Genomic DNA, 24,465 nt, shown 5'->3' with positions numbered 1-24,465 from the left:
AGCAACCAGTTGGGCAGATTGTGACATTTCCAGTACCATTATTTCTTCTCCAGGAAAGATCATAATAAACAACAATCTATCCCACATATGTCAAATGGTTGGTTACTGAACCAATAGTTGATTTCAGTGCATCACAGTAATATGGTGACACAGTTTGCACAGGTTTCTTCAGGCAATAGTTAGATTCCTTTGACTAGATCACACAATGAAGCAGGAGCAACAGCGTGAGTCAGTGGGAATAACCAGTTTGGACCAGTCTGGTCCGGAGCTTGATGATAGGTTACACTCAGAACAGCAACGAAGAGACAAGGAGACCACGTACATGAAGACATTTCTTTATTGTGACACAAATCTTAAATGCCATCTGATTCTTTACATCTGTATAATCCATTTTAGATATGTTAAGTTTTCTGATGTGCAGAGGTAAGACAGTAAAAGTTAAGTTAATGCAACCATAAATAATTGTAATAAATATCAAGTAAATGTACAGCACACGTTTTTCACCTCTTTGCGTGGATATGTCCTTTTTATAATGTGGCCTGCTCCCCAAGCGGAGCAGGTCGAAGAGGAGAGCGCGTCCCTGTTAGCAGCGGCGTTTCACCCGTCAAAGAAACCGAACCAAAAACTGCAAGCAATCCAACAATCCAATATGCGTCCATCGGTTCCGCTGTGTTTTTGAGTGTTTATCCAAGTAAAATGGCGATTTTACTCACACAAGAAAACATGTTTCACCATGAGTAGAATAAATTGAATCCATCTGAGTACAAGACAGACGTGATAAGATTACTGGTATTTCCAAAAAGTCTTAAAAAATAACAACACAACAAACTGGATATCCAACAGACATCGTCTAGTTTGCTTATTTTTAGAATCTTTTCTTGGAAGATTAGTGCAAACCAAAAACTAAAAGAACAGGGTGAAGTGAATGAGCAATTAATAAAAACTGCCATTAAACTTAAGATCAGTGTATTTACATTTTTTTTCCAATGCTAAACATTTTGGTTATGGGTCAAGCAAATAAACAACACAAGGGCAGAATCCCGTTTGTGTTTCAGCAAAGAAAACTATTAAAGGCAGAACTTATAGAATAACCTGCCACCCCAGCTTTCCCAGTGTCTGCGTGTCGATTGTGAGCCGGGGGAGGAGGATTGATGCACATTCAGTAGCAGCAGAACAGACCATGTGGGAGAGCGGCTCATGAGAACTCACCACCTCCTCCCCATTGACACAAATCATGAGAGGAATTGAGAAGCAGCAGGCCTCTGTCGTGTTCAGTCTACCTGACCAACCATGCTACCACAGCTACTCTATATCAAAGAAGAAAACTCTGAAATGATTATTATTGGGACTTTTTACATGACTTAAATACCCTCCCTTCAGAGACTTCCATAAAATGTATGTACGGCTTGTATAGGCATTAGTTAGTTTGTCCGTTAGCAGTTCAGATTTTTTTTAAAACAGGCAGTAAACTAAAATCCTGTACAGCAGTTGTTTACATCTGCCTGCTCATCGCTGACGCGGTCAAAAATAGCTGCTTCACGTCTTTGTTTTGTCATAGTAGTCGTACCTCCTTAAAATCTCACAGACCTCTTGAAATATTTGGATTTTCCTTCAGCATGAGCCTCCACAGAAAAGGCATGTTTCAGAGCATCGCCCCCACGTCCGGGGCGTTCGAGTTCTGCCCTCACAGTAAAGCGATGTTCACTCGCTCTTTTTGCAAAAACCATAGTTCAGCAATCACAAACTGAGCTTGCAGCGATAAAGTGCTGATCAGAAGTCGTCTAAGTTAAGATGTTAAATTCACAGAACCTGACTTGTTAAACCCTCTGTTAAAAATCAGCCAGAGACAAGGTGAGAAAAAATTAATACAAATACAATGTCACAGTTGTTTCACTTCAATGCATCTTCAAATTCAGTGCAATCCGAACAGACACTCGTCACCAGTGTCAGAGCTGGCTTAGGTTAACATTCTCAAAGATTATGCATCAAACATACTCATGAAATGCAGTGCAGTAGGAGTGGTTTAAAAAAGCAGGGAGAAGCATGCAGCCTTAACCCCCCCCCCCCCCAAAGGAAGGACAGAGAAAGCGGGCTGGCAGGGACCAAGCGGTGAAAAGGAACAAAGGCGAGTGTCCTGGAAGGCGCAGGTGTGTACCACGCATCGTCGGGTCTTCTCAGCCGCTGAGGGGGTCCTCGCGGTAGTGGATGGCGTATCGCAGTTTCTCCAGCATCACGTCTAAGGAGGTGTACTGGGGCAGCTTCACCATGAACATACAGGTCTCCACACGTATGTAGCGCGAGTCTGGCTGACCTGTAGAGAACAAACACATAGGTGACGACCAATCAGCCGTGGGGACTGACACTCTCTCATCCTTTTTGAGCCTTTTAGTTCCCCCTCCTTTTATCTCATTTCCCCTAGATAGGAAGCCTGAGGCACTATGTACTGTACAACAGCCCTGAGACTGTGTGAGTACTTGCTGGACTGTTGGTGTGTACTGGGTACACGTTCTTTTAGTAGTGTTGTGAACATGATTACATGGTTTGACTGTCAGTGGGTGTGGCTTGAAACTATTTTTGGTTTAGTTAGTCACTACAACAAAGCATCCTGCAGCATTAGTGACTCCTGACAAGTCTTCAGGTTACAGTGTTGGGTGGGTGCTGCAAATCGCTAATGAAATGTGCATTATTTCACATTAATTAACTGGAGAATATGTTTTCTACATCTTTGTCCTTCCATCATGTTCTACTATAATAAAGAAACTTCTAAGCCTCGAAAATTCTTCCCATTGTGGTTTTTACCTTAGGCTAAGGTTTTAGTCAAGTTTTAGGAAATGTTTTGTGATAAACATGTTGTACCAGTCTAACTACGAAAAATTCGCAGCATATGCAAAAACATGATGAGCTGCTTTGATAATTCATGTCAGTACATTCTGCACATTAGCATTAGAGACAGGAGTTCCTCTGTCTGAAAGAATTAAACAAATCAACCAATCGAACAAATGTCCTTGCTGCAGCAAAGATACCAACCAGTACACTTGTGACTAGTGACCACCAGATGCCAGATTATCTGAATGCAAACCACCTAATATCTGACTATTACAGTATCCTATGGTTCACTGTATAAGCAATCACAATCTCACTATACACTAAACAAATGTGTCAGATCAAAGCTTTTACCTGCAGCTCCATCAGGAGGGGCAATTTTCATAGGGTATGGAGGAACATGGGCGGTGTCGGGGCCCCCATCCTTGCAGGGACAGGTAAATGGGATACGCTCTTGGTTGCAAGCAAACTTGATGAACTTGCAGAGTTCTTCCTGAGTAAACATCTCCAGGGCGGCCCAGAAGAACTCGATGTGCTGATCAGTCTCCATGAGCCCCACCTGATACATAGTGTGAGCCTACAGACAAAGAGAGAACAACATTAGCCACTAAGCCTTACTTTAACCACTGAACACGCTGTAACAAAGTACAAGTGAAGTTCACGCAAATCTAAGCTTTACCTTGAGGAACTCCAGATTGATGTAAGGCAAGCCACAGGTACGCAGCTCCAACTCCACAGGGCTGAGCATAGTGAGCAGCTGCAGGGGAATGATCGAGCCCAGTCCCGCACGCACTGCTGTCATGCACTCCGTGTTCTGCAGCTCCCTCAGACGAAGGCTCCGTATGGCTCGTGCATACACGTCCTTATTTTCCCAGCTTAACACACAGAGTATATTCAGATTACAAACAGGCTGAGTACTAGAGATAAAAGGTAAATGTGGCATTAGGTTATTTACAAAGACACTGCCACACTGCATGTTTCCTGTACCTGACAGCGAGGCTGCGGCCTCCTTGACAAAGTTCCACCTCGTCGCCAGTCATGGTGACGTAAGTAAATGTGCAGCAGGGTCGGCTGGGAGAATCTGGGCTTTCTCCTGAATGATGCTGAGAACAGATCTCAGCACAAAGGGTTTCCAGCTCAGTCTCATCATTCACCTGCAGGGGGAGAGAACACAGGCTAAGTTCAGTAAAACCACGGAATAAGCAGGAAGAGACATGATGACTTCATCACTTACGTTTTCAAACTTTTTGACATAGTTATATGTGAGCACGTCAGCTTCCTGCAGATCCTGTTCTTGTTCGAGGGGCTCTCCCACCAGACCCTTCCAAAAAGAGCCTAGTAGGTCCAAAGGAAGTGGCACGTCTGCACGAATGGCTATGCCGAGTAGTTGACCAAAGAAGTGCAGCAACTGTTCCTCTCCATAGCTGATGGGGCACGGAGTCAGGATGTACTTCCCCTGAGCAAAGCAAACAATGCCTTATAGAACATCATTCTATAGAGTCAATTTGTGGTACCAGATGTTTCTTAAGACTATTCTTGTGTTAATATTACAACACACAGGACTTTTATTGCTGTGCCATATGTACAGCTTTGAATTGTGCATAAACAAGCGTAAGACAGATAGTGAAAAACTGACCTTGTTGCGGTTGGCTGCAGCACTGGGACAAGGCAGCAGCAGGGAAAGGGCAGAACTCTGCAACTCCTTACATACCTGCCACAGGAAGTGTCTGAAGGAGCCACCTGGAGTAACCACAGTTAGACAGGGAACAAACATCAGTAAATAATACCACAAGGTGGTGCAGACAAACAGAGAAAAAGTCTCACTTGTGCCATGGACTTCCTCTCCAGTGAAGCGGATATTAAAGGCGTAGGTCGGGTCTCCTCCGCTGGCCAGCTTCACACAAAGTTGGGACGAAGGAACGCAAGACAGCTGGCGCGCTGCTTGGCAGAAATATGTGTTCTCTGATGATCTTATCTCACCTGAAGGACAAAGGCAGACACACAGAATTATTAGCAAACAGTACAACAGGAAAGCAACATGGTATGAAGTGATAAGGACTGCCCACCTCCTACAATCTCTAGAGGGTCCAGTGTGATCTCAGGAGCAGCATGATCAGCTGTTCGCTGTGCTGTGGTATTCAGTACCCTGTTCATTACCATCACCTTAGTGTCATAGAAGATTAGACCTGTAAACATGGAAGAAATGAAGCAGTGATAGTGTGTGTGTGTGTGTGTGTGTGTGTGTGTGTGTGTGTGTGTGTGTGTGTGTGTGTGTGTGTGTGTGTGTGTGTGTGTGTGTGTGTGTGTGAGTGTGAGAGAGAGAGAGAGAGAGAGAGAGAGAGAATTTAAAATCTATGTAAAGACATTCACTCTGTTTAGTTCCAGTTCAGACATCAGCACGTTGGGACCTTGCTCACCTTTGGCCTCACATAAGAGTGAGGCAATGCTGTTCTGATAGGTATGTGTCTGCCTCAGCTCCACTAGTGGCAGAAAGAAACTCTCCAGGGTGTTGTTGAGGGACTGCAGCAGAGCAAAGCGCAAGCGCAGACTCTCCACGGGCACGCCTAAAAAAACATGCACACAAAAATGTATACAGAGTATAACTGACACAACTGTATGTTCAAGCAGTTTGTTTGTAGCTAGTCAGTTGATTAACAACTGCCCTCTTTAACAGTTCCTTACTGAGCAGACAGGCCACACGAGGATCAGCAGCATGACTAGGATCCAGGTAGACCTCGTGGGGGTGTAGTCTGGCCGGTGTAATAGCCAGGTGACGGCACAGCCTGTTGATATACTGCACTAAAGCCACGTCCATTTCCAAGCCCCACTTCCTGCTGGCCTTCTGGGCATGACGAGTGTCTATACAGGTGCATCTGATAGAGACAGAGGTTGCTGATAAATGAAGGGCTCTCAACATTATGAGATGGATGAGAGATCGACTACCCACACGCTTTGCTTTCTGAATAAATAACATACAACTGGCCTTTTTAACAACAGTATGAACATTTGCTGACCTGCTGCTGGACATTGGGACCGAGTTTTGTCCCCAAACTCACCTTTCAAAGTGAAGGTCAAAACCACAAGCCAAAATTGCCCTCCAGACGCTGCGAATGTCCTGCTTGGCACGGTCGACAGCAAACTTATGGAAACCTTCAAGGGTCAGGTACTTTTCCTCTGGGACTAAAGGAAACAAAGTGGTATGTGAAGCCCAAAGCCATGACTAATGTTTCTCCCTCACCAGTTACTGAACTAAACCTTTTTTTAAAACATTTTTCTAATGCAAACCATGCAGTTATTAACATTTTCAGAGATGTATGTGATTGCTACCAACCTTCTGTTTTCTTAGCAGGAGATTTTTCCACATCCTTCTCATCAGGTCTTGCTTTCTCAGGAGATTTTGGCTTGAGGACTGTCTTTTTTTCACTAAGCGCAGTTCTGGAAGTGGTAAAACGTCAGCATATTTCGTTCATTTGACATGCCAAGGTAGAAATCCTTAAATGTGATGTGTGTCAAATCACTCACCTGACACTGTTTAGCACAGACTTTTCCTTGGTAGGAGGTTTGGTTATAGGCCTCTTTGTGCTCACAACTTTGCCTTGATGCTGCTCTTTCCCTGTCTTGCTGTACTTGTTCTTATTAGGCTTGGGAGTGCCATACTTTCGTAAAATCTAAATATACACACAAGCACATTATTTTAACATATGTGAAAGCATACTGGCTAGCCTTCTTTATTTATATGCACATAGGACTCATGTACCCCACTTGTTATATACTGTACCTGAGTGAGTTGGTCCTCAAGTACTTTTTTGGGGGGTCGAACATTAGTAAAGAAAGTATGCAGCAGGTTGCCAGATGTCTGAGAGTTGATCTGCTCTTTGCTGAGGTAAATGTCAGACACTTTAATTGGCTTGGCCGGCGTAAGGCTGAGCATCTGCTCCGAGTGCACGCAGCTCTTAAAAATATCTGTGAGGACATCTCGCGCTCCAGGTACAAGCTTGTCACCTGGACACAGGGAGATCGACAATTTGTCATTATAAATGGGCAGATCTTAAGTCCCCGTGTAAAAAGCAAAACATATCCAACACCTACCTCTGATTGACTTGTCCAGAAAGTAGTCTTCAAGAGCGGAGCTTCCCTGCGTGTCAAATAGGCTTTGGTTTACACTGGATGCTGTGAGAATCTCCTCATTAGTCAACTCCATCAGCTCCTCTTCACCTTCCAAATTCGATAACCCAATCAAGTCACTGCTGTTAAAAAGACTTGCACGGATTTTTTCCACTTTGGCCCGTGATCGAACCTAAAACGAACAAGGCATTTGTCAGAACCTGAGTCAAACAACTTGGACCTGCAACTCTGCTCCTAATAAACCCACCTCTATGACAGCGTAGCCCTTGATTGGCCTGGCCATGACTGCGTTGCTCTCCAGTGAGGTGACTGTGTGCATAGAGCCCCCATCTGATACTGATGGTGTTTCTGCATTGTCGACAGGTTCACCTAAGCTTCCCAAGCTCCCAAGACTCCCTGTGCTGCACAGTGAGGTATCCAGGCTCTCCTGACTAGAAACTGTCTGGGGGTCTTGGGGACCCTGTTGAGGATATGTAACAGCAGATGCTGCAGCTGCAGGAGTGACAGGTGGAACAGCTAACAGGTCCTGGTCAACAGACAGTTCACTGGCAGTTCGAGAGACTCCCTGAGAGGAGCTACAGATAGACGTCTGGCTGGTAGAAGCTGAAGCGCTCACACTCATGGCTGGAGTCACGCTGCTGGAGCTGTCGGGACTTTCAGGGCCTGTGCTGTTGGGGAATGGGCGCTCGGGTTCAGGGACAGCTTTGCCATCCAGTGGACTAGAAACCCCAGTTCCAACTTTCAACTTCTTGGGGTCTTCTTCTTGTAGAGGAATGAAGACTTCATCTTTGAAGAGTCCTCCATGTGCGTTGCAAGCCCTTCGGATTGCATTTCGAACCACCGACTCCTCCAGGTGTGTGGGTATACCTGAGAGCACTAATAGGCGACTGTGGGCAGTGGATCCCACAAGGGCCTGGCAGGCATCTGCCACTGCATCACTGGTCACGCTCAAGCCCTGCGGGTCCTTATTGGCAAGATGTCGCAGGATCATCAAAAGAGTGAGGCAGCGGTGGAACCACAGCATGTCCTCAGGTTTGCTGCCCGCCATGTTCAGCAGAGCGCTGTCGCTCTCTGACAGCCGTGCACCTCCACTCCCACGTTTCCCAGTGACCGTCGCTGCCACTGCAGCTGCTGCCCTCTCCCGCTTCATCTTCACTTTCTTACGTTTGGATAGCAAACTGGGGCTCTGTGGTGTTTGACCCGGGGATGACGATGAGGACGAGGAAGAGTCACTGAGGTTAGGAGCGCTGGTAGAGGACAGGGTCCCCACCGAAGAGACTCCAACATTAAGGGGAAGTGTCACCTCAGCCACAGCCAGGCACACCTCCATCAAAGCATGGAAGTAGGTGGAGAACCTGCTGTGCTCTGCCCCCAGAGCCAAAGCAAGCCCTCCAGATGAGGAACCCCCTGCTCCAGCCCCTCCAGCAGTCCATCCCTGCGTCTCCCTGTCATAGAGCTTTCGGAGTTCTGTCTGCAGGGCCATGAGCACTGCAAGGCAGGGGTTAAGTAGCAGAGCAATGGAGCTGGAAAGGCCAGCAGGATTTTTCCTTTGCTCTAAGTGGTGAATCTTCCGCAAGAGCTCAGCTAACAAGTGAAAGATGAGTTCTTTGATGGAAGAAGCCAGATCAGTGGTCCAAAGCAAACCACCTGAAACATTAAAAATAAGAATGTAACATTTTAGGAAAGCTCTATTAATAGGTAAGATTTATTTGGCAAATATTTTATACCTAGATTAAAATGTACTGTATACTAAAAAGTTAATATATTAGACTCATTGAATGTTGCCATAATGGGATTTAGACCTACCTAGAAGTTCCACCACCTGCAGCAGCACAGACGAGGGCACTGTGTCCAGTTCCTCCTCTGATCGTCCATTGGTCTCTCCCAGCTTCCATGTCAGCAGCTGTTCAGCAAATGCCATGGCCAGAGGAAACTCCAGTGGCAATGAGTGTAGTACCATGACAGCACCAGGTGGGGGCGACACACCTATAATTAAATCAAGAGAATGTGAAATTCTACAATAGTTATATATACACCGTGTATATAAAATCTTCGTCAGGGAGCCAAGGTACTGACCTAATTTTATGTGCACCTTATCGGTGGGGATGATAACAGACGGGTATTGGTTTGTGGTGGGAGGAGGGGTAAGGCCTGTGTTAGAAGGTGAGGCATCCAAAGGATAGCACACAGCCTCCATCAGGTTTAGCTGTCCATTTCTACGCACTTTGTGCCCCAGACCATATACCATGACACGAGACCATGGAGCCTTGTACAGACTGGAGCTAATAAAAGAAAAAAAAGCAATAGTTGGTAAGAAATTACAGTTAATCACATAATCATTACAAACAATTATTTAACACAGCCATGTTACTCACTCTTTGCGGCAGCCTAGCTGGCTCTCCTTGCAGGATACAATCACAAATGCAGCACCTGGGAAGCTGACATCCATGCTAACCTTTGACTCAGTCACAGGAAACTCCTCAGATGTAAACTGCTCTGGTGCATTCTGTTAGAGAACAAAGTTATAATAAGTGTATTTCACACATTGGTTATGAACAAGTTCAATAATTCAACCACTGATTGATGTTTACCTGTAGGAAGCAGCAGATCTGCTTCGTCAGCTCCAGTAAGCTGTCCTCTCCTTGATGCAAAGCACGGGTAATGGCCACTGTCAACCATTCCCAAATAGGCTGAGCATTGCCCTGATAGAAAAGGTCTGTAGGGGAACAGCTTTGACCCTGGAGGTTATGAAGCACTGACTGGGCCAGCAGGATAGAACTAGAGCTAATAGTGCCATCTGGAGGAAAAACAAGATTGCTGCTTCAAAAACACACTAAACAGTAACAGTACATCACTCTGACCCAGTTATTCATAAGGTGTACTAACCGGGGAGGGGTGGGGCTAATAGTTGATTAGACAGAAGCTGCAGATGTTCCAAGGTGATGTCACGAATAGCAGGTATGTGGAATAGACGAGTGAAGGTGTGGGGATTCTTGGGGGCATAGATGTTGAGTAAAGCCATGCGGCAGTATAACCGAGCCAGCGCACTCTCACAGCGAAGCAGTTCCCTAAAGGAGAAGTAAAAACAAACACGTTTGGCACTGGTGCAAGATGCAGATCAAAATGGTTTACCAGAGTCCTTTGATACCTGTGGATCTGGATGTTGCTGCTGTCTAGCGAGACTAAGCCGTTGGCTGCAGTGCGTCGAGATCCAGCAGGGGGGCGTTCAAGCATCTCAATAGGGTACCAGTACCTCACCAGCACTCCTTCACTGCGCAGGTAGGTTTCAACTTGTACAAGTTCGTTCACCTAAGCAAATAAACAGAGAAATAAGTGAGCTAATTCTTTCAGTGATAGCTTTATTGGCCCCAATGGGTAACTAACACATGGCACGAAGAAAACACAGACGGCATAAAGTACAGGATGTTAAAATGTCCACAACATGAATATATTCTCTATGGATGGCCACCACAAACGTCAAAATGTTATGATTTTTAAACTTGCTGATATAGTCACAATTAACCTTATTGTGAAGGTACAAAATACTGAAGCACCATAGCACCGAAGTACTGTACTCACAGAATCCACATCCAACACTACCCCATGCAAACCAAAAGTCTTCAACATTCCCCGGATTGCAAACTTCGGCAGTGCAGTTCCTCCCGTAGTGCTATTGGTATTGTTGCTGTCAGGAGAGCGGATGACCACAGTCAAGCCTGCGTTGAAAGATCATAATCATGAACGCAAGTAGAAAATGGAGAAAACAATGGGTAGCTAAACTTCCAATTTGTCTAAGGCGATATAGGTAAGCGGTACCTTTGCGAACTTTGTCAATGGTGAACTTGTTGGCCTCATCCTTGATATCCTCAATCGTGGGGAGGTAGAGGTCTCGAGGAATGCCACCGTTCTCCTCATACAGGAACTCCACGGTTTGTCTTGCAATATCAACCATGCCTGTGAAAACACATATCATCATATACTGTATATACACTAATTTTCACAGCTGTCCTCTTTGAACTCTAATAAAACCAAGAACTGTGGGAAAAAATGAATAGGCTCAGAATAGACAGTTTAGTAAATCATTAATTTGTTTATTATACTGATATCCAGCTCACATTTAAATAAATAGGTTGTTAAGTTTTGTCACTTGGATTCTCTATGTAATTTAACTGTGGCATTGTAATTGTTCCACCTTGTTCTGATTTGTAAAAGGGTTATTAATTTTGAATTATATTTACAACTGTACCCTATTTATATTCTGCATGAGTGCACTTTAATTATTAGCAGCGAGACAGAAACCTGCTACAGTAAAAGTGTGAGTCATGTAATTGATTCCAACATGCGGCGGTAAACAGTGAAAGGAAAACAAGTGACAGGTTTTTAACCTTTGTATATTAAATATTCCTATTCTTCTATTCAACGCACTTCCACTCTGTGTGCCGTATTTAATGATTAGATTGAAACATGCAAATGCTTTCATAGCACATTTGTGGTCATGGATCTGCTGAGCTGTTTATTCCTTTCTTATTCAAATAGTGTTGACATGCAATACCACGCCAAAATGTTTTATGCGATGATAATGTGCTGTATAAGACTTACCCAGCTGCAGTGCTCCTTTGATTTGGTCCAAGCCAGATTTCCTCTCAGCCTCATTACGGAACCGCCTACGAATAGTAGGAAACACTTTGGTCTCCCAGGCTTTGACTAGCAGGGCATAGTGATCCTCCTAAAGTTACACACAAAATTAATAATGACAATTGTGAGAAAACCATCATCTTTTTTTAAATAATGTGTTGTGGTGGAGTGGCATAAAGGCTCATTCACCCTTGGAACATCATCATCATCTTCATCATCAGTCTCATCATCTGCAATTGGTGGAGGATGTGGGTCAGGCCCAGAGGTAACCAGATTTTCGTAACTCAGCTCAACCTTGTAATGGCAAGACAGGTCACTGTTGTACTCTGTATCCACAGGAGAAAAGCAAGAGAAAATGCAGATATTAAACATATTGAAGTCTGAATCATATAAAACATTATAAAAGATAAATGCTCGGTCAAAAATGAAAAATAAAAGGGATAAACATACGTTGCTGGGCAACTGCAACAGCTGCAATCCGACAAGGAGGTCCATGGGAGCCAGAGTCTGAAGTGACACTTGCACCTGCATCATTATCACTGTCTGAGGCCATAGCAAAGGGCAGCGCTTCAAAGTTTGCGCTTATTTCCTCTGCAAGGTCCACACATAAATCAGCAGCATTTCTGTGAGCCTGGCCTTCCGCATATGCAAAGGGTCGGTTTCCGAAGTTGGCACGAATCTTTGAGTTCTATAGAAAAGACAAAAATTAAAAATAACTAAATACATTCACGTTTGGTATATTGTGTCACTGGAGCTATGAATGAGATTAAGAGATTAACCAAATTATACAAGTTTAATAAAACAGTTAAAATCTTAGCCAACAAAATCCCACCTTCTTTTGAATATGTACCAGGGGCCACATTCCACCTGCTACATCTTCAAGAATGGGGTTCAGCCGCTGCCCACAGTAGGTAAAGTAGACCCTGCCTTTAGGGGCCTGACCAGGAGGTGGAGGAGTGCCTTCAGAACGCTCCCATCCTATTCCAGCTACGTCACCTGCATTGATGCACATAAACTTTAGCAGGGACTCAATGTTAATAGCAAATGAACTTCATTAAAACATGTTAACCGAATACAGCTTGACTTAGTAAAGCTACATTATAGGTGTTTACACAACAGCTTTCTGAACTAGCAGCAGTTACAGTATGATACAATGCGCTGAAGCATGAATGAATGGATGGATGGATTTTTGATTTTGTTTGCATCAAACAAATGATTTGTATATTAAAAGCAAAATAAAATTAAAACATTGTGTCTCACCGGGAAGTAGAGCCACATCTAGCCTGACACTCTTCCACTGCAGCAGGCTGGAGCCATTGTAGTGCACTGCTCTACCATTACTGCCAATGTCAGTAAAGTAAAGTAAAGCACAGACGCAAAAAAAAGAGAATAGCAGTCAGCACTCAAAGACAGAGCAGCAGGGAAGAGTCTCTCAGTAAATATGCAGGTTAACCTACTTATGAAACAGACATGTGCCAACAGGGTTGGTCCAGGCTCCGTCTCTCTTTTCTGCCTCAGTGGCAAAACCAAAGGACACAATTGGGCCACTGTCCTCCTCAGAGTCTCCATAGGAGACAATTTCTATCTCCCAGTAAAAGGATGGAGCCTGTGGCACAAACAGATTTAATAGGAGATTGTAGACAGCCGGTAATACTGCCTTTATCCAACTGCTACAGGTTTAATCAATAATAAATGGCAAATATTAATGTAGGACTATATTGCACTATATCATGTGCCCACCTGAACTGGTACGGGACATGTGGCATAGATAAAGGTGCCTCTGGGCAACCCTCCTCCAGCACTTGGATCAGCCAAAAAGGTGACAGAGGTCAGACGGGATGAGAACATGCAGGCACGAACTGGAGGGAACACTCTGGATGGGCACCAAGTGATCTCCTTGGGCTGGGGAGGCAAGCACATCAAAGGAAAAAAGGAGATTAGTGGGCCCAGAAAATCTCACTGTTTAATACATCAAAAGGTCTTTGATGGTTTTCTGAGTGAAACAAGTTCAGTTATAACAGTTAGATTTCCCACCTTCTTCTGTGGTTTTTCATCTGTACTTGGTCCACAATTACTGTACATTACATTAGAGTGGATATATCTTGTGCATGTTGTAATTTACAGGAAAAATCATTAAACAATACTATACTCCATTCAAACATAGTAACTCATACCTGACGTCTGTCTGTCTGCAGTGGTGGAGGAGGCGGCCGAGCACAGTCACGGTACAGCATTCTAACTCTTTCACATTGAGACTCAACCATGCCTAGACGCTCTCCTGGGTAGAGTGAGAAGAATCAGCCAAAATTTACTAATTCTGCTATAGCTATTTGAGAAATCTTAGGAGATGTAATGACATTATATGCTCACCTGGGCTGCATTCCTGGGCAACCAAGTTGAGAACCTCTACGGCAGCAGGGCACTGTTGAATGAACTCTTCACAGAAGGAACTATCCTCCAAGAGCTGTGCCATCACCAGACAGGCCCTGGAAAAATTTAACCCACAAACTACAGTTTAAAACCACACCAACACATCACACAATCACAGTTGGAATGTTGGGAAAAACTTGTAAAGTTGTTTCCTGAATTAATATCAAATCTGACCTGGGGGCCTTTTTGTAATGATGGCAGACAATTTATTCACATTACTGTTTACTGACCTGGTCCTGATTTCGGCCAACAAACGCACTGCAGCCATTACTGGGCTGGAGCCATCCCCTGTAGCTGGTAGAGATGTGTGAATGGAGAGGCTGCCCTCCTGTGGCAGAAGCATGGACTGCACTGCTTGTACCACCTTCTCTGTGATTGAGAGCTTATACAGGGGGAGGGCCTGTTGGAGTTTCATTTTAACAGAGAGGCACCCATGAGATTCCCGCTTTGACTTGTCATTAAAATGAGGGCGGTGCTGGATGGAGAACTTACCTCAGATCTGGGTGTGCAGAGGCGTGATATAGGTACTGTTAGGATGTCTGAGGCCTTGCAAGTTTTCCTGTACTCACAAGAAGGAAACTTGACAGTAGCTATACCTTTCTGCTCATTTATGGACATGACTATGCCCGCACTGCCCAGCACTCCTTTACCTACAACCTGCAGAACAGAAGAATAACAGAAAATATAGTCACAGTCAATATTTATGTAATGATGAATTATAAAGACTACAGTATGCAGTGTTTAAATGTCATTGCCTTTTACAACGATGGAAATTGTGACACAACTGATCTCAAACGTGTTGGTCAGTGCCAACCAGACTTAGTTCTGTTCGGAAAGACTACAGTAGATAACTGAGAACCCTAATAAACAAAGGACAGGAAATGTCTGAAAAGCATTTTTATTATTTCCACTAACCTGCACCTCAGAGCCAATTTTTATAGTTTCTTTGAAGCCACCGAGGGCACAGAGTGCAGCAACAGCCTGTCTGCCTATGGCCTGCAGCTTGGCAAGTTTCCTGCCACTGCTGCTGCCATTCTCCAAAATACTTTCAGCATATTTCCCCAGTTGAGGGATAAACATTAGTGCCCGAGAGAGAACCTATCACCAACCAAGAGAAAAGGTATTAGGTTTACAACCAAAGGATAAAGCCTATGGTAAATAAAATGTTATGTTATTTGTTCATGATTAGATAGACAGATAGAACAATAGATTAGATTAAAAAAATCAGTTATTACTGCATATCAAAATATTATTTAGGTTTATCATTGCTATAAAAAGGTAGAAAGATTTTTATCATTTACTTTTTCTGCAGTAGTTGTCCAGATCTGAGCAGTGTTAGACTCAGGAGCAGTGAGTAGACTGTGCAGCAGAGCGATAACTTCAGCAGCCATACTATTGGCAACATGTCCACTGATGAAAGGCCTGACAGGGTCCGACCTATTTGACCCAAGTTCAATGCGGACATATTACAAACACAAAGAAGATGAATGTCTATAATATACAGTGCATGTGTTTAAAATATGACCACACTAGATTGCAGAATCAAACCATACCTGGCCAAATCTGCATTCCTGTCCCGACAAACAGCCGTCTGAGCAGTTTTCTTCTTGTCACCAGTGGTGATGCCTCCAGCAGTTTCCTGGGCCACAGCCTCCACAGGAGGACCCACACTCACTATCAGTCCAGACTGAGCCCACTTGTTGGCCTTCCTCAAAGCAGCAGATGCCTCCTCTGTGATCACCTCACAGCTTCCAGTCTACAGAGGGTTTCAAAAGGAAAGATTTAAGGAAAGCCTACAGTACAGTACCATCACCAATCATGGTGTGAACACACGCCAAATACCTTGGTCATGTCTCTATCCATCTTCACCACCTTTTCCATGTTTGCGCCAGTGCCAAGCCGAAAGGGACGACCTTCTGAGCTGCTGCATTTTGAAAAGGTTGGAATAAAACGGATGTCAGACAAAGCTACTGTACAACAAATTGCTACCGAGACATAAAAGCAGGAATCCTACCTGAGAAGTGGTTGAAGAACCTCATGGGAAGACTGGTCCTCTCGCTTGTGGATAAAGATGGATAGTTTGCCATCAATGGCCTCTCCCTCATCCCCAACATCGTCAGACTTCAGAGCTCCTTTGGAACTGGCTTGGGACAGACTAGTGTCTGGTTCAGAGGAGCTGGGGGAAAGCAGGGTCTGGCATCCTGGTAAAGAAACAATGGATTTCATGACCATGTAGTTCCTCTGACTACTTAATTGCACAGTCTATATAAGTATACGGAAGTATTTAGTATTCTTGGTTATTACACCAACCTGGTACTACATAGTCCGCCAGCTTGGCTAGTAGCAAGGCTGCAATACGTGAGGCAGGGTCACTTGCATCTTGTTGCTCGGCATCTAGCGTGTTAATAGAATAGCTCCACGAGGGCAGGGCCACATTACCACAGTCCTCCACACTCATGAGAGGCAGGGCAGCGCGGCACAGCTGAAGGATGATAAGCACCAACTTTGGAGAGGGCCTCTGATCAAGCAGCAGGGACAAGAGCTTGGATACACATGCAGGCTGGCTCAGGATTGCTTTTCCAATGTGGCTCCTAAATTGAAAACAAAAGAACCCAAATACATTAATTAAATAAACAAATATGTACACATTCACACATTAGTACTTAGGATGCATGCAGAGTGCGTATAACCTCACCTGGAAAGGTCATTGAGAAGACTGAGCACATCTTGTAAGGCATCATTCCCAGCTGCCTGATTGCCACAGCAATCTGTGGCCCTAGCCAGGTGATTGGTCAGCAGGCTGGACACTTGCCGTGCCAGACCAGAGTGCACCGCATCTGTAGACCCACCTGGAAAAGACAAAAAAACAGCATTATACCATACAACTGACTATTGCCTCTAATGGAATCAGAGTAAACAGCTTTTTGATGAATATCTTTTTAAAAGCTAGCAAAATATTTTATATTTTATACCTTCTACTTTCTCCCACTCAATGCACCGGTTGGCCAAAACCTGGAAAGCAGCCCAGGCCATTGTGGCCACCTTCTGCTTTTTGGTCTGCTTCTCATTCGAGCTACAGTCCCTCTGACCACTTAAACTACACAAGCTGTCCATAAGCTGGACCAGGCCACTCCGGACTAGGCACTGCTCCTCACTCCTGTGATAAAGAGAACAACATAAACAATTAGAATGACAAAGACATTATCGAAGAGAGATAATGCAAGAAGGACATTCGTGCCTGGTGTAGGGGATTGTGCAAAGCAAGCCAATACTGTTGGCACAAGCAATGGGATATCGAGCACACAGTGATACTACAGATGTCATGGTCTCCCCAAAGGCCTCCTGCACCTGCTCCACCATTCCACCACAGGTCAGCTCCTCAATCCTGCACAGATGTGTTGTGGAATCACACACATAAGCAATCACTGTCATACTGTGCCACTGAACCTTTACAATATCTTGATAGAAAGATTGTGTCAAGACAATTATTTAGTGTTTTATTACATTTACAACAAGTCTGCACCTGTGGCGTAAGTTTAGTTGTTCACTGTGGTAAAGCTTTGCTTCTTACCTTGGGCCACCCTGCAGTACCATAGTGACAGGACCCACCAGATGGGTTACCCCACCCACTCTAACAGCAGCAGTGAGCAACTCCCTCATATGAACAAGTGCTTGCTTCCGCGTTCTGCCACGTCTCCAACGCGTCTGCGCAGCAGACAGGAAACTGCTGCTTGACACCTATCAAGACAGATTTATGTTACCTCAGTGCCACGCCAAAATTCACACAAAAACAATTCAGCTGAATAGGAAGGAACTGAGATAATAAGAAACCCACAGCCTGATCAGGTGTTGTTCCAATAAAGGCAAAGAGTTGTCCCAGCAGCACACTGTATGTTGGTTTGTCACGGCTGTCCTCTATGGCCAGAGACTGCAGCAGGGTAAATGAGCTGCTACGATGACTGGTGGGGTGGTGTCGCCTCCTAAAGATGAAGAGGAACAAAAAGCGAGAAATAAGTCCATTGTCCTTTAACTTGACAACTGCCTAACATTACATTTATCAGGCGAAAACAGACAAATACCTTTGGGAAGCATGTGTAAACTCTAAGTCTTGGTTAGCAATCATCTCCAAGTCTGAGGGTGCGGACATGCTTCGTAGAAAAACTGGCTGCTTCACCACAGGCATCACTGTCTTGGCATCTGAGACAGACTTGGAGGCTGATTAAAATGATGACGTATATTAGATGATCAATAGATAATGTGGAAGTTTGACAATATAAAGTATAAAATATGTTGGAGGAAACAACTCCTTCACATCAACAGGGTTTCGGTTAAAAAGATAGCTAAAAAGGCTGTGTACCTGGGCCTGGTGTACCAGCAGGTGTGGTGGTTAGGCTTCTGCAGTGTGGAGCAATGGTAACGTGGAGCAGCAGCTCAGTGCGGTTCATCAGACTTTTCACAAGTGCCTTCGTTTTAGCCAGTGAAGTGCTACTCCTGTGTGTAGTGTTTACCTCCTGAAAGAACCTTTCTCTGTTTGGACAAATATGTACATAATGTTACAGGAAGAACTGACTTACAACAAAGAAGAAGATGATGTGTTCTGTAAGATGAGATAATGTTACGTGCCTCAGTGCAAGAACAACATTTTCCAAGTCGCTAAAATCAAGTGGGACTTCCTTCAGAGAGCAGAGTAGTTCCAGCTCCTTAATTTTGTTCTGAATAAATGAAGAAAAATAAATCAATTGCAAATGTTGCATCCACGGCTATTAAACCATATAATCTTTAAAGCAGAATTGGGAAAACTTGTGTATTGGGAAGTGTACCTCAAAGAAGTGGTAATCGTGAAAGAAAGGAGTGTTGTCCTCCAGCTTTCCCTGCTGGGATTCTTCTACCTCATTCTGCCACTTCTGTTCCAATTCTGCTACACTCTGGAAATACAGGAGATAATTAGGCACAGTTGTACACTCCTTGGCTTTGCTCAGTTTGAAAGCCTAAATTTATTCTTTTGGGCTAAGTAACTGGGTTTCTGGTCAACCTTATTCTGAGTTCTCACATATTGTGGACTTTTACTCAAATAGGTTATATTTTAATATGAAGCCTTTGATAGTAACATGATCTTCTTATGGTACATGATGGCCCTTGATGTTCAAGCTCACCTGCAGTTGACGCTCCATTGCATTGATCTTTTTAAAAGTCTCAGCCATGATCTTACAGACCAGGTCATACTCCTCTGCATGATCCTCACGGTACTGGTAGTTGACAAGTGACTGCAGGGCATCCACTAGGCCTAGATGTTTTATGACGCAAGATACTATAACCTCCTCCATAACATCTGGTCTGATCACCTCCCTTAAATGAAAAAGCAAAAGTAATGATCTGTGTCACTGAGGGTGATGATATGCATAACCTAAATCACAGCATTATTGTGAACTCTTACTTGATGCTAGGACGAAACTGGGGTCGAGCCCTTCCAGATACCTCTCTTAGCCTACCCATGACTCCAGGCGGGAGCCGGATACGGGGCAAGTCAAAGTAGGTTCCTGGCATGAGGCCTGGGGGTGGAACGAGCACATCAGAGGGGTAGGTGAACTCCCGATCCTCCTCAATAGTGAGTGGTAGAGGTGAAGGACTGGGTGTGAGGGCAGGAGAGATGGCACCATTTGCTTCAACCTGCCACTGACACCTAAGAAATTGACAAAGTCAGAGTCACCAGCCTGTCATATTTCCTGATCATTTCTCTGTGTATAATAAAAAACAGCTCTGTGCTGTTACTATTGTGTGCGTATTGTGCTACTCTTGTCCAGTTTTGTAACCTTTGCAGCAGCTTTGAGCAGAGCAAGTCATGGCAAGCCTCCTCTTCTTTTGTAATCTCTGGCCCATTATATAGAATGCGGAGCATTGAGCAGGCCAGGACTGACAGACCCAGTGCAAGATCCGCCAAGAAGGGCAGGCCCCCAGAGACATCCTCAGATGACTCCTGAAAAAAGAAATAGCAATTATTTGGTGTTGTACGCTCTCACCAGGACTTAACAACAACAGAAACAGATCTTTGGGATATGCCAGTGTTTTACCTGAGCTCTCACAGTACAGGAGAAACCCCACATGGCCTTATCGGGGGTGTTGTGCTCACGTCCACTTCTCATCTCAAAGGAAAATGTCACAGTGTCTCCTTCAACCTGAAAGCAAGACTCAGATTAATTTGGTTGTTCTGGGTTGTATGTGTATTTTGTGTTCATTGTGTATACCTATTTAAAATAGAGTCTTGTACCTTGACAAGGTCTTTGGGCCAACCGGTCCCCAAGACACTGCGACTGCCATATCCCAGAGTGTTCCCTCCATACTCTGTTACTTTACGACTGTTGGTATTAGGACCAGCATAGATAACCAACTAAAAGACAGAAAACATTTAGTGTATAACACCAAAAAAGTACAATCCATGAACGTACAGTATGACCTACAAAGTATGAAGGCCATTGTGTCGCAATGTCATTACCTTGTCATAGTCATACTGTGAGGAGCAGCGGGAATCAAAGCGAAGGTACAGGCAACGTGCTCCTGGGATGTGCACTGTCTCCTTGAACTTGTAATTGTCCCTCACAGGATGCACCGTCTCCACTGTCTTCCCAGCAGCCCATGGAGCAGGGATCTTTAGTCCAGTTAGAAAACCAGGCTCCTCACGCTCATCAAGAATTCTTTAATCAAGAATACAAACAAATAGGTTGAAGAAAAGTAAGTAACTGACAATATTATTTTCTTTTAATCATGATGAACACTCAAATACATTATTAGAAATGTCAGCAATTTGATTAATTGTGAGAACATTTTTAACTTGTTGTGGTGCCCAGAAGACATACTTATCATCACTAGCACATGTCTTCACCCCCTGCCCAAGAGAGCCACCTACAGGCTCGTCCGTGAAAAGTGGACACAGAGTCTTAAGTAAAAGGGCAGTCTGGAACACAGAGAGCGGAAAGAAATTCTTTAGGTATAAAAATTGTTAAAAAAGTATGTTGAAAAGATACAGTCATTTATAAAATGTATATTTTAGACTAGAAAGACTCCAACCTGGCTGGTGTAGAGGACAAGCTGCACTAACTGAGGCATGAGAGCATCAGCGAGGGTGAGGGTCTGTAGATTAGGGTGCATTAGAGAGGTGAGCAAGACTGGCAGCAGGTGCCCAAGCATGGTGGCCTTGGTTACCTGCTCCAGGCCTTTCAACCTGAACACCAAAGAGAGAGAGAAATGAAGAACGCAATCTGATGCTGATGCATCCAAGACCAAAAGAGACTTTGATGAGATAAACCATTGTGATTTTAAATGTCTGCGTTCATAAACAATTGAACAGCGCAACCATATGCTAGAGTCAACAGTTACAGTGAGAGAGAATGACGGAGAACAGTAGGTCATTCGTAATGTAGATACTGAAGGCGTCCGGCAACCACTGGCTGACCAAGAGGCTGTTTGCCTGTGTTGCAAAGCATTTTAAAGCAAATGAAATGCTCACCTGGTTTCTCTGTCAGCAATGTCACTGTTAATCAGAGCTGTGGTCACCTGCTGTAGGGTCTCTAATACTTCATCACAACCCACAAGGATCTTAGTTGCCAGAGATAGGATGCTGCTTTGCAGCTCCTGAGGACAACACACAGAATAGGCCCATACTTACATAACACTGCTTTCTACATTTTTCACTAATGACATCTATAAAAAGTGTACAACAACATTTTATATTTTTATTACATCAGCAACTTCTGAGTTATTGGTTTTTCTTTAGAAACACATTCTTGTGTTAACCAATATAATTAAAACTGCAATACACCTTTAACAAGTGCCGAACAGAAAAACTGTTTCCTAGCTCTGCGAGTTGGTCTCCCAATGGTACACAAAACAAAAACAAACTCCGAGTGTGCAAAGGTAGGGGTATTTAAAGGGGATGTTTACCTGTACCTTCATTGTTTCCCCTTGTAGGGAGCTGTCACTGTCATCATTATCATCCGGACGGATTAAAATGGTGTTACTAAGGAGGTGGTTCTGAACAGCCATGAGGTAGCGCAGACTAGGTGAAACCACCTACAGAGGAGAAAACCCATCTTAAATTAGTACAAGTGTAGCTTCAAAACAAATCTTATTCGAAGACATTTTCAGACATTCACTGAGACTCTAAACGTCTCTAGACATTATCCTACCACCCCCTGGTGTTCATATGTTCAATTTAGTCAATACAGATGGCATTTAACAGATATTCATACTGGTACAGTGGAGAGCAGCTTCTGAAAGTCGTCTCGAGCGACAGTCTGGCATTTGGTAATGAGGAGGCAGGATTCCCGGACCACAGTCTTGAGGATAAAATGCAGCAGCTCATCACTCAATCTGCAAAAGAGACGTCTGACACTTAAAGCTCAGTTATATAATTTTTTTTAAACTAAAACTGGATAATGTTGGCACAACTTACCTATAGTGATCATCTTCTTCACTCCCAAATCTATTCTTCTGCAGCTGATCTGCCAGATTGGTGAGGATCACATCTCGAAGGTGAGACAGGCCACTGTTCCTTTCACCTAAGTATGACACACAAAACCACAGCATACAGTATAAGATGTATCTGCAATAAAGCAACACCAACAACTACTAAACATTAGGCAAATTAAATTACCTTCAGTTAGAACCAGCTTCAACAGTTTACTAAGCTCAGCTTCTCCTTGATACAACGTATTCAAGCCTGAACTACAGGGACACAAAGGACATAAATAAGGAAGGTGCATTTAAATACCATTATGTTCACATATTACACAAATAATTTGTTTTATGTATTGAACAGCATAGCTTACCTTATGGCCAGGCACACCTCTTTCTGAATCTCTGATCCTATCTGATCCACTGGAGCCATAAGCAGCTGCCACAAGAGCAGCTGTGAACGACGCACACTCTCCCTGTTCTGCTCAGACTGAGGATTGAAAAACCTAAACACCACCTAAAAAAGACGTAAATGAATGAAATTAATTGCCATACAGCCAAATTGTCCCTACCTGACCTGAAAACTCACCTGGAACACCACCAAGATGCAGCGAATAATGCAGGTATCGCCATTGACCATGGCCTTTTCCATAATGTCACAGATGCTGCTGAAGTGACGGGCCTCGATGGGATGTTGTTTACCCAGCAGGGCGCCCAGAGGCAAGCTGTTGCTGCTGGCTGCCAGCAGGTTGAGCTGGTGGATACACATAGCACCTACATGGTGAAGTAGCTGGTTGATCACCTCACCAGTGGCCACAGTTTCCTCTGTAAAATGATACAATTTGAAAATAATCAAACTTCAGTCTTTTTTTTAAAGGAACTATACTAATTTCACTGCTGTTTGTGTCTACCTTTGGGTTCTTTAATGACATGGCTGACACCGAGCCTATGGCACACATGGTGAAAGGCTTGGTTCCCAGGGTTACACCACTGATCGATGTAGTCACTAGAGCAGGTCCAGATCAAGTTGTTTAGTGCATCGTAGCATGCTCCTAAAAAGGCAACCAATACACATAAATAGTTACACATATGCATGGTTTGAGGTTAGAATACAACCGTTTAATGTCACTAAATCGGAGCTCACCTAAACCTGCAACCTGGGCCCCTCTGCCTAGAGAACTGCCAGGAGCATCAATGAGGTCTGCACGGCTGCTAAACTGACCATCAGCCAGGTTAAAGACAAGACTTGAGGCTAGAACTGGAATGAAAAATTAACTGTTACTAAAGTCATAACTAATTGCTGTTCAAGGTTACTGAGAATGATTATTATACAGTTGTCCATGAGGCAGCATGTTTAACAATGCTTAGTTATTATCTGAGCCTTAAGAAACAGACATGCAACAGACATGATCACTAAGAGTTGAGACAGTTAGAACTTATTAGTATATATTTGTGCCCTTACTTTTCAGAGAGGACAGGCTGCTGGTGCCTCCGAATAGGGAGCGTGTGGCAGAGCTCCCAGATACACCAGGAGGAGAGACGAGCATCACTAAATATGTTCCGCAAACATACATTGGGGTCTTTCTCAGAGTCTTTAGAGGGAGCCCGCAGCTGGTGTTAACAGCTATAAAACAGTAAAAAAGAAAAGTGTCACCAAAAGCTATATTAACAGTCTGAATTGCTCATTAAAGCCAAAACACTTTAAAGGCTATTATACAGTTTGTTTTGCTGATGAATTACCAGACTGCTCCTCTTTGACAGTGTTGGTGATTGCAGAGCCTGTGAGCGCAGCCAACGTGGCAGAATGGGAGGCCCGGAAGCGTGACATTCGACTTAAGAGGAGTTCGTTCAAGCACTTGGAAGACTCGCCTTCCTTGCGAGTAAGAATGACTCTCTCCTGCAAGATGTCTGCAATGCACAACCCTGTCTGTGTCTGTGCCATGGACAGGAGAAAACATATCAAACATCTCAACTAAATGCAGCTGGAACTGGTTTGTGTGACAG

General features: G+C 44.0%; 1 protein-coding gene across 2 annotated transcripts in view; it reads right to left on the bottom strand.

Annotated features, from left to right (window-relative positions):
* Positions 1-319: 319 nt before the first annotated feature.
* Positions 320-24,465, bottom strand: part of LOC114861989 (probable E3 ubiquitin-protein ligase HECTD4) — a 31,613-nt gene continuing 7,467 nt past the window's right edge. Inside the window, exons 8-76 of one of the 2 annotated variants that reach the window (XM_029161797.1) lie at positions 24,202-24,394; positions 23,924-24,085; positions 23,606-23,719; positions 23,373-23,513; positions 23,051-23,286; positions 22,836-22,978; positions 22,661-22,731; positions 22,460-22,565; positions 22,257-22,377; positions 21,949-22,077; positions 21,515-21,639; positions 21,076-21,229; positions 20,865-20,962; positions 20,504-20,702; positions 20,279-20,398; positions 20,082-20,186; positions 19,824-19,987; positions 19,448-19,693; positions 19,167-19,359; positions 18,834-18,938; positions 18,637-18,725; positions 18,371-18,540; positions 18,093-18,228; positions 17,849-17,993; positions 17,585-17,751; positions 17,252-17,398; positions 16,986-17,170; positions 16,709-16,862; positions 16,324-16,604; positions 16,028-16,214; positions 15,856-15,937; positions 15,567-15,769; positions 15,315-15,450; positions 14,929-15,111; positions 14,506-14,670; positions 14,244-14,413; positions 13,954-14,069; positions 13,758-13,861; positions 13,324-13,485; positions 13,041-13,189; positions 12,844-12,923; positions 12,416-12,579; positions 12,034-12,271; positions 11,773-11,909; positions 11,548-11,674; positions 10,765-10,902; positions 10,528-10,664; positions 10,097-10,257; positions 9,835-10,016; positions 9,540-9,745; positions 9,324-9,454; positions 9,025-9,230; positions 8,755-8,934; positions 7,196-8,595; positions 6,913-7,120; positions 6,602-6,825; positions 6,346-6,491; positions 6,155-6,258; positions 5,880-6,003; positions 5,506-5,696; positions 5,241-5,387; positions 4,890-5,009; positions 4,648-4,803; positions 4,460-4,563; positions 4,058-4,279; positions 3,811-3,977; positions 3,503-3,698; positions 3,178-3,400; positions 320-2,311 (exon numbers count right to left, since the gene is read on the bottom strand). In XM_029161797.1, the coding sequence (XP_029017630.1) occupies positions 2,175-2,311; positions 3,178-3,400; positions 3,503-3,698; positions 3,811-3,977; positions 4,058-4,279; positions 4,460-4,563; positions 4,648-4,803; positions 4,890-5,009; positions 5,241-5,387; positions 5,506-5,696; positions 5,880-6,003; positions 6,155-6,258; positions 6,346-6,491; positions 6,602-6,825; positions 6,913-7,120; positions 7,196-8,595; positions 8,755-8,934; positions 9,025-9,230; positions 9,324-9,454; positions 9,540-9,745; positions 9,835-10,016; positions 10,097-10,257; positions 10,528-10,664; positions 10,765-10,902; positions 11,548-11,674; positions 11,773-11,909; positions 12,034-12,271; positions 12,416-12,579; positions 12,844-12,923; positions 13,041-13,189; positions 13,324-13,485; positions 13,758-13,861; positions 13,954-14,069; positions 14,244-14,413; positions 14,506-14,670; positions 14,929-15,111; positions 15,315-15,450; positions 15,567-15,769; positions 15,856-15,937; positions 16,028-16,214; positions 16,324-16,604; positions 16,709-16,862; positions 16,986-17,170; positions 17,252-17,398; positions 17,585-17,751; positions 17,849-17,993; positions 18,093-18,228; positions 18,371-18,540; positions 18,637-18,725; positions 18,834-18,938; positions 19,167-19,359; positions 19,448-19,693; positions 19,824-19,987; positions 20,082-20,186; positions 20,279-20,398; positions 20,504-20,702; positions 20,865-20,962; positions 21,076-21,229; positions 21,515-21,639; positions 21,949-22,077; positions 22,257-22,377; positions 22,460-22,565; positions 22,661-22,731; positions 22,836-22,978; positions 23,051-23,286; positions 23,373-23,513; positions 23,606-23,719; positions 23,924-24,085; positions 24,202-24,394 (12,012 nt within the window). In that variant the 3' untranslated portion in view covers positions 320-2,174. The remainder of the gene's footprint in view (positions 2,312-3,177; positions 3,401-3,502; positions 3,699-3,810; positions 3,978-4,057; positions 4,280-4,459; positions 4,564-4,647; positions 4,804-4,889; positions 5,010-5,240; positions 5,388-5,505; positions 5,697-5,879; positions 6,004-6,154; positions 6,259-6,345; positions 6,492-6,601; positions 6,826-6,912; positions 7,121-7,195; positions 8,596-8,754; positions 8,935-9,024; positions 9,231-9,323; positions 9,455-9,539; positions 9,746-9,834; positions 10,017-10,096; positions 10,258-10,527; positions 10,665-10,764; positions 10,903-11,547; positions 11,675-11,772; positions 11,910-12,033; positions 12,272-12,415; positions 12,580-12,843; positions 12,924-13,040; positions 13,190-13,323; positions 13,486-13,757; positions 13,862-13,953; positions 14,070-14,243; positions 14,414-14,505; positions 14,671-14,928; positions 15,112-15,314; positions 15,451-15,566; positions 15,770-15,855; positions 15,938-16,027; positions 16,215-16,323; positions 16,605-16,708; positions 16,863-16,985; positions 17,171-17,251; positions 17,399-17,584; positions 17,752-17,848; positions 17,994-18,092; positions 18,229-18,370; positions 18,541-18,636; positions 18,726-18,833; positions 18,939-19,166; positions 19,360-19,447; positions 19,694-19,823; positions 19,988-20,081; positions 20,187-20,278; positions 20,399-20,503; positions 20,703-20,864; positions 20,963-21,075; positions 21,230-21,514; positions 21,640-21,948; positions 22,078-22,256; positions 22,378-22,459; positions 22,566-22,660; positions 22,732-22,835; positions 22,979-23,050; positions 23,287-23,372; positions 23,514-23,605; positions 23,720-23,923; positions 24,086-24,201; positions 24,395-24,465) is intronic. The other variant, XM_029161799.2, reaches the window with a different exon arrangement.

This window comes from Betta splendens, chromosome 9, assembly GCF_900634795.4.
Source record: "Betta splendens chromosome 9, fBetSpl5.4, whole genome shotgun sequence".
NCBI classification, from domain to species: Eukaryota; Metazoa; Chordata; class Actinopteri; order Anabantiformes; family Osphronemidae; genus Betta; species Betta splendens.
Note: the sequence above shows the minus strand (reverse complement) of the source record. Positions and strands in the feature narration are given on the sequence as shown.